The sequence below is a fragment of the Microtus ochrogaster genome, linkage group LG1, assembly GCF_000317375.1.
Source record: "Microtus ochrogaster isolate Prairie Vole_2 linkage group LG1, MicOch1.0, whole genome shotgun sequence".
In the NCBI taxonomy this organism is placed as follows: Eukaryota; Metazoa; Chordata; class Mammalia; order Rodentia; family Cricetidae; genus Microtus; species Microtus ochrogaster.
Genome location: NC_022027.1, coordinates 12,169,647 through 12,182,812, shown reverse-complemented (window position 1 = coordinate 12,182,812; position 13,166 = coordinate 12,169,647). Strand labels below are relative to the sequence as shown.

General features: G+C 49.3%; 1 protein-coding gene across 1 annotated transcript in view; it reads right to left on the bottom strand.

Moving 5' to 3' along the window:
- Smim20 (small integral membrane protein 20) overlaps positions 1-6,680 on the bottom strand; it is an 11,901-nt gene extending 5,221 nt beyond the window's left edge. Inside the window, exon 1 of the mRNA XM_005359232.2 lies at positions 6,467-6,680. Within this exon, the coding sequence (XP_005359289.1) occupies positions 6,467-6,581 (115 nt within the window). The 5' untranslated portion in view covers positions 6,582-6,680. The remainder of the gene's footprint in view (positions 1-6,466) is intronic.
- Between the last annotated feature and the right edge of the window lie 6,486 nt (positions 6,681-13,166).

Here is a 13,166-nt window from a genome sequence, read left to right as displayed (position 1 = left end):
GGGCAGCTGAGAGGAACTGTTGGTGTCACAGAAGCCCCATCACGGCTGCAGCTCACCGAGCCAGCTAGCTGAAGGAACCAGAGGCCGCTTCAATCACTGCTCTCTGGCATGCCAACATGTCTGACACTCGTCAACACCAGGCTGAATACAGACAGCTTTGCAATGCTAGTTAGGAACCAGGACTTCATCCTGTCTCTGTATTCGGCTCAGTTATACGGGGAACGGGGTGAAAGGCATATTCTGAGACCTGGTTTGTAATAGGGAAAGAGCCCTCATAAGGAAGGGTTCTGCACATCAAGTGAGTTCTTGTAATCTTGTTCTACCAGATACACAGCACAGCTTCAACTGGGGCAGCAAGGGACAGCAGGAAGAACACAGGTGAGAAGCTGGAGAATCACCTCCTCCCAGCTCACCCATGTAACCTGCCCTGCAACTTCATTCTTTTGTAGACATCCTGACAGGGCATCAGGTGGGCCAGGTCAGAGAGTCAGGGTCAAGTGTCCATCCAGCAATTAACACACAGAGTGACACAGGACCACGCACCCAAATGTTAGGAATAAATGAGCTCTGGGCCTTTGGTAAAACCCTGTGAGTCTGTATTCTGCACATCTAATTAAAACTGGGAAAGATCAAGATAAAAAAAAAAAAAAAACCTGCTCTTACTTTATCGCATGTCACCATTTGACTTCAATGTCTGAAATACATGCTGTTTTTAAAGGGCCAGACGCAGAATTGGACTCGTTGTAGGATGTAAAGACATCAGGCTCAAGTTATGGTCTCCTAAGTCCTCAGACAATCCCCACTGGCAACAGGATAGAGGGAAAAGCAATGCTTGGGCTCCCTCCAGAAGTGCAACAGAGCTGTGCCCACACCTCTGGTTTCAGATCACCGAGCCCCAAGACTAACTGCTATCTCCAGAGTCAAGCAGGACTTGAGCTATGGATTGACTCTGCACTCAGCCCATTGAACAGATACCTGAGTCTTGGTGAGTCAGTGAGAGAGCTACAGATCACACTGAACGTCCCAGTCACAGGGTTTGCTACTTGGTGACCACAGGTCTCTCCTTTGCTGTTTGACAAAGCAGCCTTCCATCTCATTCCTGCTGCCTGTGGGGTTATTATCCTACTGGAGCAGAAACCATGGAATCTGCCCAACCCCATATTCCCCACATCCAGGCTGGTCCTGAGGGACCTGATACCTTGACTTGACATGGCTTGGGCCCCTGTCTAAGAACTGTGGCCCACTCCTTGGAACAAGCAAAGCATGCGGAATAATAAATGTGCACAGAGCAGTCAGAGGTGAGGAGGAACTTAGCAGCTGCTGAGAGGCAGGAGCAAAGCAGCAAGTGAACCCAGCGCTCAGGTGGAGGGCCCCTCACAGAGGCTCAGGGAAGAGCATTCAAGGACGGACTGTCTGCCTACAGAGGAGAACCACCTCTCCCTCTCGGTGGGCTACTGTAATCACTGTTAACACGAAGTTGTTGTGGAATATTACTTTAACTATGTGAAGGCGTGTTACATTTGTTTGACTAGGCAAAGATGTGTTTCATTTGCTTATGACACATTTGTTTAACTCTGCAAAGATGTGCTGCTGTTTTAACCTGCCTGCCTAAGGCACCTGATTGGTCTAACAGAAATCTGAGAGGCCAAGAGCTAGACTAAATACAGTTTCTGTGTGATTATTTCGGGCTAAGCAGCCAGGAATGACCAAGCGGCCCTTGCTACAAAGACAAGCGCACGATTGGTGGAAGCAGCACTCCATCAGTGTAAAGGCTGCTATGATTGGTGCTTACTTTATGACCTGGCTGGAAGACATCTCCTATGTTCCCTCTTCTCGTTCATCTGTGTGCTGCGCTATTAGGCTCCATAAAGACACACAGGGCCCTGGCACACAGGTGGAGGTGGAGACCAACTGTAGAGTTGGTTCTTTTCTTCTACCTCATAGAATCCAGGATCAAACTCAGCTCTTCAGGCTTGGCAGCAAGTGATTAATGAACCATCTAGCCAGCCTCTATCAGACGCAGCTGTGAGGCAGGCAAAGCCAAAGTACCCCAGTCAGTCAGTAGTTAACACTTGGAGAACGCCATTCACTTCCAGAGGGTTTGTCGCCCTGTGTCAGACAGCAGAAGCTGTCCCCTACAGCGCTCACAACTCGCCACTCCAAGGCCATATGTTCCCGCATCTACACCTGCCCTTTCTCTAGAGTTGTGGGAAGAGGTGTCTTGACTCTGCCTAAGGTTGTGCCACCTGATCTCAGGAGCCCATGTCACCTCCCCCTACAGACTGTCCTTTTCTCTAGCACCTTCGCCTGTCAGGACTCTCCTGGTGTTCCCATGCCTCCCAGCCCAAACTGAAAGCCAAACCTCGTTCTCCCTCCTCCCTTCGCCTGTTTCAAGGGTTGCCATGTTCCTACCAACTGTACAAACATGTGTAAATGTCCATTTAACAGACTGCTTACTAACTCTTGGGTCTGCTGCAATCTTCTCACTTTCAAACCACCGAAAGCATAACTGACAGTTTATTTCTGACACCCTTCTGTAAGTCTAACGGATACTTTCACTCACCCCTGTTTCCAAGCAACCTGACCCTGCGGTCACACCCCTTTCATAGAGAGCTGTCTTGTTGATGCTACGGCTCCCTTTAAGCCTCTCTATGCCCGCTCCTCCTGAGGCTCCTTGTAGGCCTTTGCTCTGCTGACCACTTCTCAGCCATTTGCAAGCTGGTGTTCTGGATGCTAAATCTTCCAGCTGGGAGCACTTGCTAGAGCCCCAACCTAGTGCGCTGACGGGTCCCTCATGCCACTCCAGACTGGGTGCTGTTCTGTCTCTGGGCAACTCCAGAAGCTGGTGCCTAGCACTTCAACTGTCCAAAAATGGCACCTATTCAACCTCTGCCCTCAAACCGATGCCTTCAATTGGTTGTCACCATCACCACAACCACCTTCCTGGTTGCTGGAGTCAGGGAGATAGGAACCGTTATCCCTCACCCTTGGGGTCTGTGGTTTAAGAATGTCCTCCCTGGTCCTGTGTATCTGAAAAGTTGGTCACCAGGGAGTGGCACTATTTAAAGGATTCGTGGATGTGGCCTTTGTGGAAGAAATGTGCTACCAGGGGAGGCCTCTGAGGTTTTCAAAAGCCCAAGCAGCACCCAGTGGCACAGTCTTTTCCTGTTGCCTGGGATCCAGATGTAGCTCTCTCAGCTCCTTCTCCAGCACATCTGCCTGTGTGCCACCATGCTCCCACCATGATTAAAATAAGTACACCTCCTAAATTATAAGCCAGCCCCCATTAAATCCTTTCTTTTATAAGAGTTGCTGTGATCATGGTGTCTCCTCACAGCAACAGAATACTAAGGCAGGGCTCGGCAGTCACAAGGCCCTGTGCACTAGTCCCTCAGCCCCAGAAGTGGTCTGGTACAGGCTGGGTACCACTTCCTAAGGAGGGACAAAAGGATACTGCTTTTTAGTACCCATCTTTCTGCCTCTAGACCCTTCAGGGCTCTCTTCCCTATACTGGCACCGAAGCTGGCATACAGTGGATCTGGTCACCTTGTTAAAACACTTCCATAACCTCCACTGGCTGAACTTTGAAGATAGCGGTGGGGTAACCGCGGGGTTTTAATTAAATAATCCAGATGACTGCACTTGAAGGACAAATGGCAGGACCAGTGCCAAAGACCTGGAGAGCTCCACACTGCCTCACAAACCAAAATAGTTTCCAGTTATGAATTCTCACCAAAGCAGTAGTACCAGGTGTAGTTCAGACAGAACTCAACTGGGGCCAGCAGGATGGCTCAGCCAGCAAAACACTTGCCAAGCAAGCCCAGTGACCTCAGTTCAATCCCACAACCCATGAAAAGGCAGGTGAGAAACGGCTCTACAAAGCTGTTCTCTGAGCCACACATAAGGTGTGTATGCGCACCCCCTCAACAACACACAATAGTACATAGGCTTTTCAAAAGAAAAACAATATGCACACAAGAAAGACGTAAGGGACAGACAGAAAGAGCAGAGAACACACTGGGCTAAGACAGTATGCAAGAAACACATGGACAGGATACAGTGAGAAGAGTGGCCAGGAATGAGGTGCTGGGGCCACCACACACATGCCCCACATCTAAACCTCACCTCGCATGAGTGACAACTAAAATCTGGGGTTTGAGCATAAGAAAGGAAAGGGTCTAAATACTAAAACCTGAATGCGCTGAAGTGAACAGAGGCTCACCCGTACAGCAGGCTCCCAGTTCTGATCCCAAGCACGCGAGCCAGCTGGACACGCTTACTCCAGGGCCAGCCAGCCCCAGGCACACACCTGCCCATCTCTCATTCTCATCAGCTCCATCTCAATCCTCGCCAAAGCCCTCCTTCTAAAAGTGATTTCTGTACAGTTCCTAATATGAGAATGTACTAGCAATTTCCACAGGTAATACTTAATTCACCCCAGTCCAATAAACACCACCATCAAAACCGGGGAAGCCAGCAAGATTCAGAGTGAAGGAAATACCTTGCCTACAGGTTATTCAACTAACAGCTCCCACCAAGGGTTATTATGAGCACTAAATAGCTTAACAGTTGAAGTGCTTGGAAGAGAGCCCAAAAAACAAAAAACCCACAAGCTTCCGATAAAAATTAGCTGTTCAGTATTAGTTACTTTTTGAAAGATTTAGTTACTACTTTCAGTTAAAGTTGGCCAAATTCATCAAAATAAGATACAAGGTGAGCTGTGGATAGCCTTAAATCTAAAAACACTCTATCATAGTTATTCTTGCAAGAAGTTCACCCCAGAGCTTGACTTGCCTGCCAGCAGCAACTCGGGCAGTCAAAGACTGAGGAGGAGTCCTACGAAGACGTGTAGCAACACAGGGTATGCTTCCTCCTCACTGGCTGACTGAGAGCAAGGCTTCTTGACCAGGCCAGCCCTCGCATTTTGATGCTTCCTCCTGGGTGACTTCTGTGCATTGTGGAAAATTTATCCTGAATCCTATCCACTAGGTACTAACAGCCCACTCACCGCCTCCTCTCTCCCTCAGCGGTGACAAGCAAACCCATCTTCACAGGACAAAGCACACTAGCTAAGAACCACAGTCCTGTCTTCAGAAAGAGGATTTTCCGAAGGGAGCCCACAGCAGACCTTCTGTCTCGGGTCCAGCTCTAGAAGCTGCAGTAAAGTAGCCTGGGGCAGGGGTCCAGCGAGGGAGAGGGATGGCGACAGTCTGCAGGACCTTACACAAGCCTCCGCTCCCACCACACACGGCACACGCAGGAGGACTTGAAGGCCGGAAGCACGGAGACCATCTCAGTCTGGGCTGATGAAAAGCAGCTGCCAGGGGATGCATGCGTGTACTTTAAAACACTCTGCCTCCAGAAACCAAACGCTATAGCACCGGAGACGGGCAGCGAGAGCATTTGCATGGCACTTCAAATCGCCAAGCTTCAGCCTCGGCTAATAGTCCCTGGGGGCTGGGCTGGCCCTCGTCCATCTTCAAGACGATTCAGGTTTCCTGGAGAACAGAATGAGCCTCTAATGCCTCATCTCTCCTCTCTGACAGATGGTTTCAGATGTATCAAAGTGCTAATCCGTGCTGAGGTATAGGTCTCCAGGAAGGAGAGTTTGGCTTTTAGAATGATAGGACCTGAATGATTAAGGAGGAAAATGACTCCCTGGACATTCACCATTGTCATGTGAGCAACCAGCTTAAAATGAAGGAAACCAGCAGAATCTGAAAAACGATTTGACGAAAAACTCAAAAACCCAGGTTAACAATTTAGCTTTGAAATATTTCCGCTCCAAGGCATCTTAGGGGATGGAAATGAAGCACGGTAAAAACACCTTTCAGCTCAGGATGATCAAGGCTCCTGCCTGCATCACCATCTAAGTCTGCGTGGATGCAGGGGGTCCTCGAGACAGAAGCCTGGGCTGGTACATTTCCCTCACCACTTATAGGCTGTGTGGTTCCATCTGTAAAATGGGTAACATCTACCTCAAGGGAAGGCTATGCAAATTCAAAGATAAAGTATATGCCTAATCTGACACATATCAAACATTCCATATATATATACATACATATATGTATGTATATATATATACACACACACACATATGTATATACACACACACATACACGTATACGTATGTGTGTGTGTATTCTGTGTGTGAAATAGTGTTTAAGTGTCGACCTGCTATGTGCAGGCTGCTTTCATACACATCAACACTTCTGTGACTTAGAGATATTCCACAGTTTACTGATTCGCGTGGATGGGTATTTAGAGCCTGAACATTAAAGGTCTGACATGGGGCCATTTGTCCGAGGTCACCGGCCTGCACAGGGAGAGCTGGAACCCGGCTGGCCTCACTAAGCCCACATCCTTCCTCCGCACTCCTAGAACAGATAGGGTAGGGCTAAAGTGGGGGTGGGGGGGGGCCGTAAGGCTGGGGCTAGCCACCGCTCGGGGGTCAGAGGTCACTCACGGTATTCCTCCAGCCTCAGAAGGGGCCGGAAGTAGATAGGGTAGAAGGCGGCGCCGACCATGGAGATGAAGCCACCAAATATGAGCGCGGTGCGCAGGTTCCGTGCCACAGCCATGGAGAGAGAGGGGGCTTCGGGGCCCCCGGAGGCCCGGCACGCAACCCAATCCTGGCCTCAAGGTCGCGACCTGGCTCGGAAGAGGCGGAGCAGTTTTCGCTTCCGGGAGTAGAGAGCGGGGCGGAGTCTCCGGGCTCGGAGGCGGGGCCTGAGCGGGAGGCACCTCGCGCGGGACAGGGCATCTGAGGGCGGGGCCTCTAGGAAGGGCGAGGCTACGGGCCCCGTGGGACGTCGAACTAAGCCCCGCGGGCCGGCGGGACACTAGTGGCAGACGCAATCACACTTTTGTCCGCCCTCCTTTCCCGGGGTTTCTTTTTGTCCCCTTACTCTCCCTGGAACTGGGTTCTCCCTCATCTGCCCCAACCACCACCGTTCTGTTTAACTCTCCATTACCAACCACACTTTCCCTTCCCCCTTATTATTTGATATTTAATGACTGTTCATAGCCTCTGGGAGACTTTGGGCGAGTCACTGGATCGTCCTCTTTGAAAGCTGTTTCTGGGCACGAGCCACAAAGGAACAAATCGCGTGGTCCGGAATGTTTTTCAAGGTATTTGCAAAATCTAAGCCACTGAGTCTTCTGAACCAAGATAGCCTTCGTGGGGTGTGTTTGAACATCCAAGCGAACCTAACTTTGATCTCTCATCCTCTCCTCCCTATTCTATGTGCTGGGTTGTGAGGGAATTACACAGGGGTTCCCAAAACTAAACAGAGGGCTGCAAAACTATTAAAACCTCAGAATGGTACAGAGTCAGTGGCAGGTTCCCCTAGGGCTCTGGCTCTTTGCCTGGGGCACAGCCTCTGAAGAGTGACACCTGCTTCCTCACCCCCTGATCATCTTCCTCCATCTCTGCACCTGTCCCTCCCTTACAGAGCCTGAGTCAGAAGATAGGATATCCTCAGGGGGTGGGGCAGCTGAGACCAACATTCCTTGGGTCTTCACTCAACACCTTAGAAATAGAAATGACACCAGCCGCTGAAGCTGGGGTGCACAAAGGATATTTATCTTGACCTCGGCAACATTATTTAGTCCTGAGAAGATCTGCAATCTCTTGGAAATGATGTGGTGAGCACAGGTCTTTTTCTCTGTAGTTTTGTAGTCGAATCGAGATTCCATCTACCTCTGGCTCTAGCAGCATATAAATCAGTCGTTCAATCTGTCGGCAGATTTATGGACTCTCTTGCGATGCCCCCAAACACCAGGCGAAGTGCTAGGGGGGGACACAAGATGAATAAGACATGACCTCTGCTCTCCAGGATCCTGCTGTGGAACAAATACACGGAAAGATAACTAACCCTGCATACAGCCTGTTGCCGATGAGTGATGCGGTCCCCCAGGCAGCGTAAGTACAGGAGGAAGATGGATGGCTGTGCGCTCAGGTGGCTGCTCCTCAGGCCCCCTCAGGACTTGTTGGGTAAGGAGACAAGACTGCACAGCCGAGAGGGAACTTGTGATACATGAACTAAACACGGGATGGAAGATCGCCAGCTGTAGCGTACACTTGTTATTCTAGCAGGCGAGGATCCGTCTCTAAATGACTTTGGGAAGAGCTCCTCTGCCACTCTTGATAGATCGGCGAATCCTCCTGTCCTCACTCTGCTTCTTCCGGTCTCCGACAGTTAAGCACATTCCCAAGCTGACCAAGGTTCTTCCGTCATGGATTGGTTGGCCTAGGGCTTGAGCCAATGAAGTCTCATACACCTACTCATGTGACCCAGTTAGGTCTGGGTACTCTGTCTCAGCTCTGTTGGAAAATTGGGTTTGAACTTGAGGGAACAAGGTGCTGGAGCTATGGGGGAAGGGGCTGAAAATGAGGCCAGTATTACAGGAGAGAAACTAGATGTTGATGTTGTATTCGAACCAAGCATCCCCGAAACAACATCTGCCCCCTATTGCTGATATGACTCAATGACTCTCCTGTTCTCAGAAGTCTGCTTGTATGTGAGTGTGTGTGTATGTGTGTCTGTATACACACCCTTGAGTGTGCACATGTATATAGCTGCACATGCATATGGAGACCAGAGAACATCCCCAGGTGTCATTGTCAGGAATGCCGTTCACCTTCTCTGAGACAGGGTCTCTCATTGTCCTGGAGCTCACGAATTAGGCTAGACTGGCTGATCAGTGATCCCCAGACATCATTTTGTCTCTACCTTCCCGGTGCTGGGTTCATAAGTGAATGCCACCACACCCAACTTTCTTACACAAATACTGGGGATCCAATTCAGGTATTCAAGCTTGCAAGGCAAACACTTTACTCACTGAGCCACCTCCCCACCCCCTTGGGGGTTTATCTTTTACATCAGGAGTCCCAGCTTAAATGCCTGTACATGAGATTCTCCTTGTTTCACATTTCCTAAGCTGCAAGGCAAGGGCACCTTTTGTATAGACCCACAAAGGCCTATGTTCTCTCGGTGTCACACACTGGCTGAGGGCTGAGCTCTTGTAACTCCTTATTGGGCTAGAAGCCACCACGATAGGATAGCCAACCAGGCCCCAGCCGCAGGCCTCTGCAAATGAGATGTAAGATGTTGAAAGCATGAGCCAGCCTGTGGAGGTACCCGTAGCCTCTAGAGCAAGAACAGGAAGCTGTGGCAGATGAACCAAGGCGATGTAACAAATGAATCCTGGCATCTCTATCCCTTCATGCTAATCTAGAGACACGAGGTGTTCAGCAGCAATGATTTCTCAGTGCTGGTTCATCTTAAATGTCAACTTGTCACAACCTAAGATCCTCTGAGAAGAGAGCCTGAGTGGGGGACTTCCTGGATCAGGTTGGCCTGTGGGCATATCTACGAGGGGCGCAGGATTGTCTTGATCTTCAATTGAAGTAGGAAGTCCCAATCCCTTTTGGACAATGCATCCCCTGGGCTGGGGATCCTGATTTATATGGGACAGGAGAAAGCTAGAAGCAGCTAGCAGCATGCATGAATCTGTTTCTCTGCTCTTTGACTGTGGATGTGGTGAGACCAGCTGCTTGAGCTCCTGCCTCGACTTCCCTAAAACAACGGACTGGAACCTGGAACTGTAAGCAGGAAGCAAGCGTTTCTTCCCGAAGCAGCTTCCTGTCAGAATCGCTGTCGCCACAACAGAAACGAAACTAGAATGTTCTCCATGCTTTTGTGGATAATTAGGATTTTCCGCAGACCATAGTTTTATTTTCCAGTTCTACTGGATGCAAGTTCCTCTCTTTGCTCCCAGCATTCTCACATTTCTGAGAAGATCCCACTTCCTACTGTCCCATCCATTCAACCTGTAGGGTTTTGTTTCTTTGGTTGGTTTTTATGATGCTCTATGCAAACCACTGGAGTTGCTAATTGGGATGCAAAGAGAAACCATTAATTAAAAAAAAAAAACAAAAAACCTCAGTTGTGATTCTCTGAACCAGGACAGGATGTGGACACCACAGGTGCACGTGGTGGCCGCATCACATATGATAAGCCTGTTGTCCTCTGGTGTCTGCAGCAGAGCAGGGACAAAGTATGGCAGCGCACATTTGCTCCCTGGCGGCTTAGCGTCCCCTCATAAGAGCTCCTGGTGTTCTTTGCAGAATGACCTCCCAGTTAACGCTCTCGGTGGATCCAGGAGCCTGTGCCTCTCCAGAAAGTGCAGGGCTGATACCAAGTCCCATGCACACCAGTTGTCCTGTGCAGGCCCTGTCTCTATTAGTATTCCCCAAGCCTTTCAGAGGTGAGAGGTCAGGCTTGTGGCAATGACCTTTTTCGTTGCTATGACAAGATACCTGGCCAAAGGAACTAGGGAAGGAGAGGCTTCTTTTAGTGTGGGAGCCCACGTGTGACTCAGTTTCATTTCTTTTCATGGAGTCATTTCTGACTTAAAGTCATTTGAGTTTCAAGCTTGCCTGCTCTACTTTTTCTTATAACCGTCAGGGGCTATGAGAGACTTCTGTTTTAGCCCGTGAGAGAAGAACACTCTATCTAGTAGACAGTATTCTGCTGACGACAAACCTCAGGGACATCAGGATAGAAAGTAAGGCTGCTTCCAAGCAGCAAGCACGTGCTGAAGAGAAGACTGCTTACTCAAGGATAGGAATGTCTTGTGGTTAGATACTGACTGTCTGTGCTGTGCTTTGTTCTGTTTTTGTATATAAGCAAGTTCTGAAATAAACTCTGGGCTGTTTAACTGCTTCGGCATGACCAGACAGACCTCCCGATTCTATCCTGTCTTCTGTTTCATCTGACTTTTCTTTGGCCTCGAGGATCCCCTATCCAGGAACCCTAGATTACCTTGTAGGAGCTGGCTCCTACATTTTAGCTCGTGGTTTGAGGACACACTCCATCCCAGTGGACAGGCATGCAGTCAGGAATGTGAAGAAGCTGGGTCATGGCATCTCCACAGTCAGGAAGATAGAGAGATAAATGCTCGTGCTCAGCTCAGTTTCTCATATGCAATTTTTAATTCATTCTGGGACCCCAGCCCACATTCAAGGTAGGTCTTTCTTCCTTAGCTAAACCTCCTAAACTATCCAGCTCTAAACCTCCTAGAGGCGTGTTTCTAGGTTATTCTAAACCCAGTCAGAGGAACATTGACTAATACTTTTGCCCAAGGTCACATGACCTGAAAATGCCAGCAAAGATTCTGCTTCTAGAGTCTGGCTCTTAACCACCAGCCTAAATCACCTGGCAGAGTCAGTGAGGTTATGTTTCCTGGGTGTGGTTATGCAGTTCACGGGTTTCTTTAGGCTCATCCAGCAAGGTTCCAGACACATGCTGGATCCTCATCCAAGCCACTGCCACATACCCACTACTCTGCCAATGGTTTCAATAGGAACTGGTTATTCATATTGGCCTTCACTATTACCAGGCGCAGATAGAGACCAAAGCCATCCCTGGTGGAGCCAGAATTATCCAATGGGAGGAAAACCGATTGTAGTCCCAGGCACAAAGGAGTCACAGCATAGCCAATGGACACCAGCAAAGATACACTTAGCCACTAGGATATATCCTCTGACCACTAGAAAGGCCCTGCTGTAGCAACCAGGCCAGGATAAGCGGGTAGTGTCCTATGTGGAAAAGTATTGTTGGGAAGAGCACATAAGTAAAACTAGATGCTATGTCTCCCTCTTAACCACGGGAATCTGGGAGAATCACCTAAGAGAATCATGCAAATGCCCGGAACATGGCAGTCTGCCCTCAGAACCCTAGTGCTTAGCCCATTCTTGTTTTCCTGGCCTACAGGGGTGCCTGGTTTCTGCTATGCCTAATGTGCCCCACTGTTGCTTCTGGGGCTTGCCCTGAAAGTAGTTCCTTTATTGACAATACCTGGCAGAGACTGGGGAGTACTTAGGAAATAAAGGCCTGCAGTAGCCGCTCAGGCTTCACCCAGCAAGAAACCAGTTCCTCTAGGTCTCCAGCCACCCCAGGGCCTGTTCACAGCAGTGGGGGACTTTCTGTCCTGTTGATTTTCACATACTCTGCTGCTTCCCACTAAAGGCTCCCCTTTTATGCTAGGCATGTAAAAAAATATGAAACATTTCTTTCCTGGAGCCCTTGGATAGAGAGATTCCCATAGGTATTGGCACAGTCTAGGGGAGCCTTTGTTGATGACGACCCTTTTCTAGACAAAGGAAGCATATTTAAACATCTTCCGATCTCCTTTGGCCCCTTCTGGAGACTTTACTGGCTTACTTGGATACCTGCATCCTCTCCTTCCTCCTCAGTGACCACTGAAAGAAGGGAGACTGCTCAGATTATTTCCTCTCAGAGACATGACTTGTAAATGCCCTAGAAGCTTAATGAATTCCTAAGCTTATTTTGCCTGTGGAAAATCTGCCATTCAGAACAACCACTGGAGGAAAGCGTTCCTTCTGGTCTCCTTTTCTCAAGTTTATAAGCTGTAAGCAAGCACAATAACTATAATCTAGAGAACGTGGAATGTTCTTTTTCCTCAGCCTGAAAAATGAAAACAAAAAGCGGGGTGCCCAGGACTTGAGGGGCAGAAACAGGAATAGACAGAAAAGAGGGATGTGTAGACAGCAGGCAGCATGACTCAGTGGAACCCTCATCCCTAACCTCGCATCCGAGCAGGCTGATTCTTCTTTGCCTCTAGCTGTTACTGGCAGCTTGTCTAGCACCTGTCTCTGGGTTGCCGCAAATTCACGGGTGCTTTCCAGGCCTAGCCATCTTAATGCTAGAGGCACGAGGCTGGAAAAACTCCTAAGTCTCCTTTAGTTCCATGGTCTGGCTGGGGCGGGTTCTGGGGATGGAACCCAGGGACAATAAGCCTTCCACATTGAGCCCAGCCCCAGCCACCAGACAGCACTTCTGCAATTTCATTTTCTTTCCTACTCTTCCATCAGCATGGGGACCACCAGAACCCAGTGTATGGAGGAGCCTGGGCCAAAGAAAAGATGTGTGTGTGTGTGTCTCCGTGTGTGTGTGTGTGTCTCCATGTGTGTGTGTCTCCGTGTGTGTGTGTGAAGGGTCCATTTGTCCTGCTACTCCAGCAGTAGCCATGTGGGTTCTGAACAAACTGCTAAAGCACACAACCAGCTTTTCTATACAGGGACAGTAAAACACACACACACACACACACACACACACACACACACACACACACACACA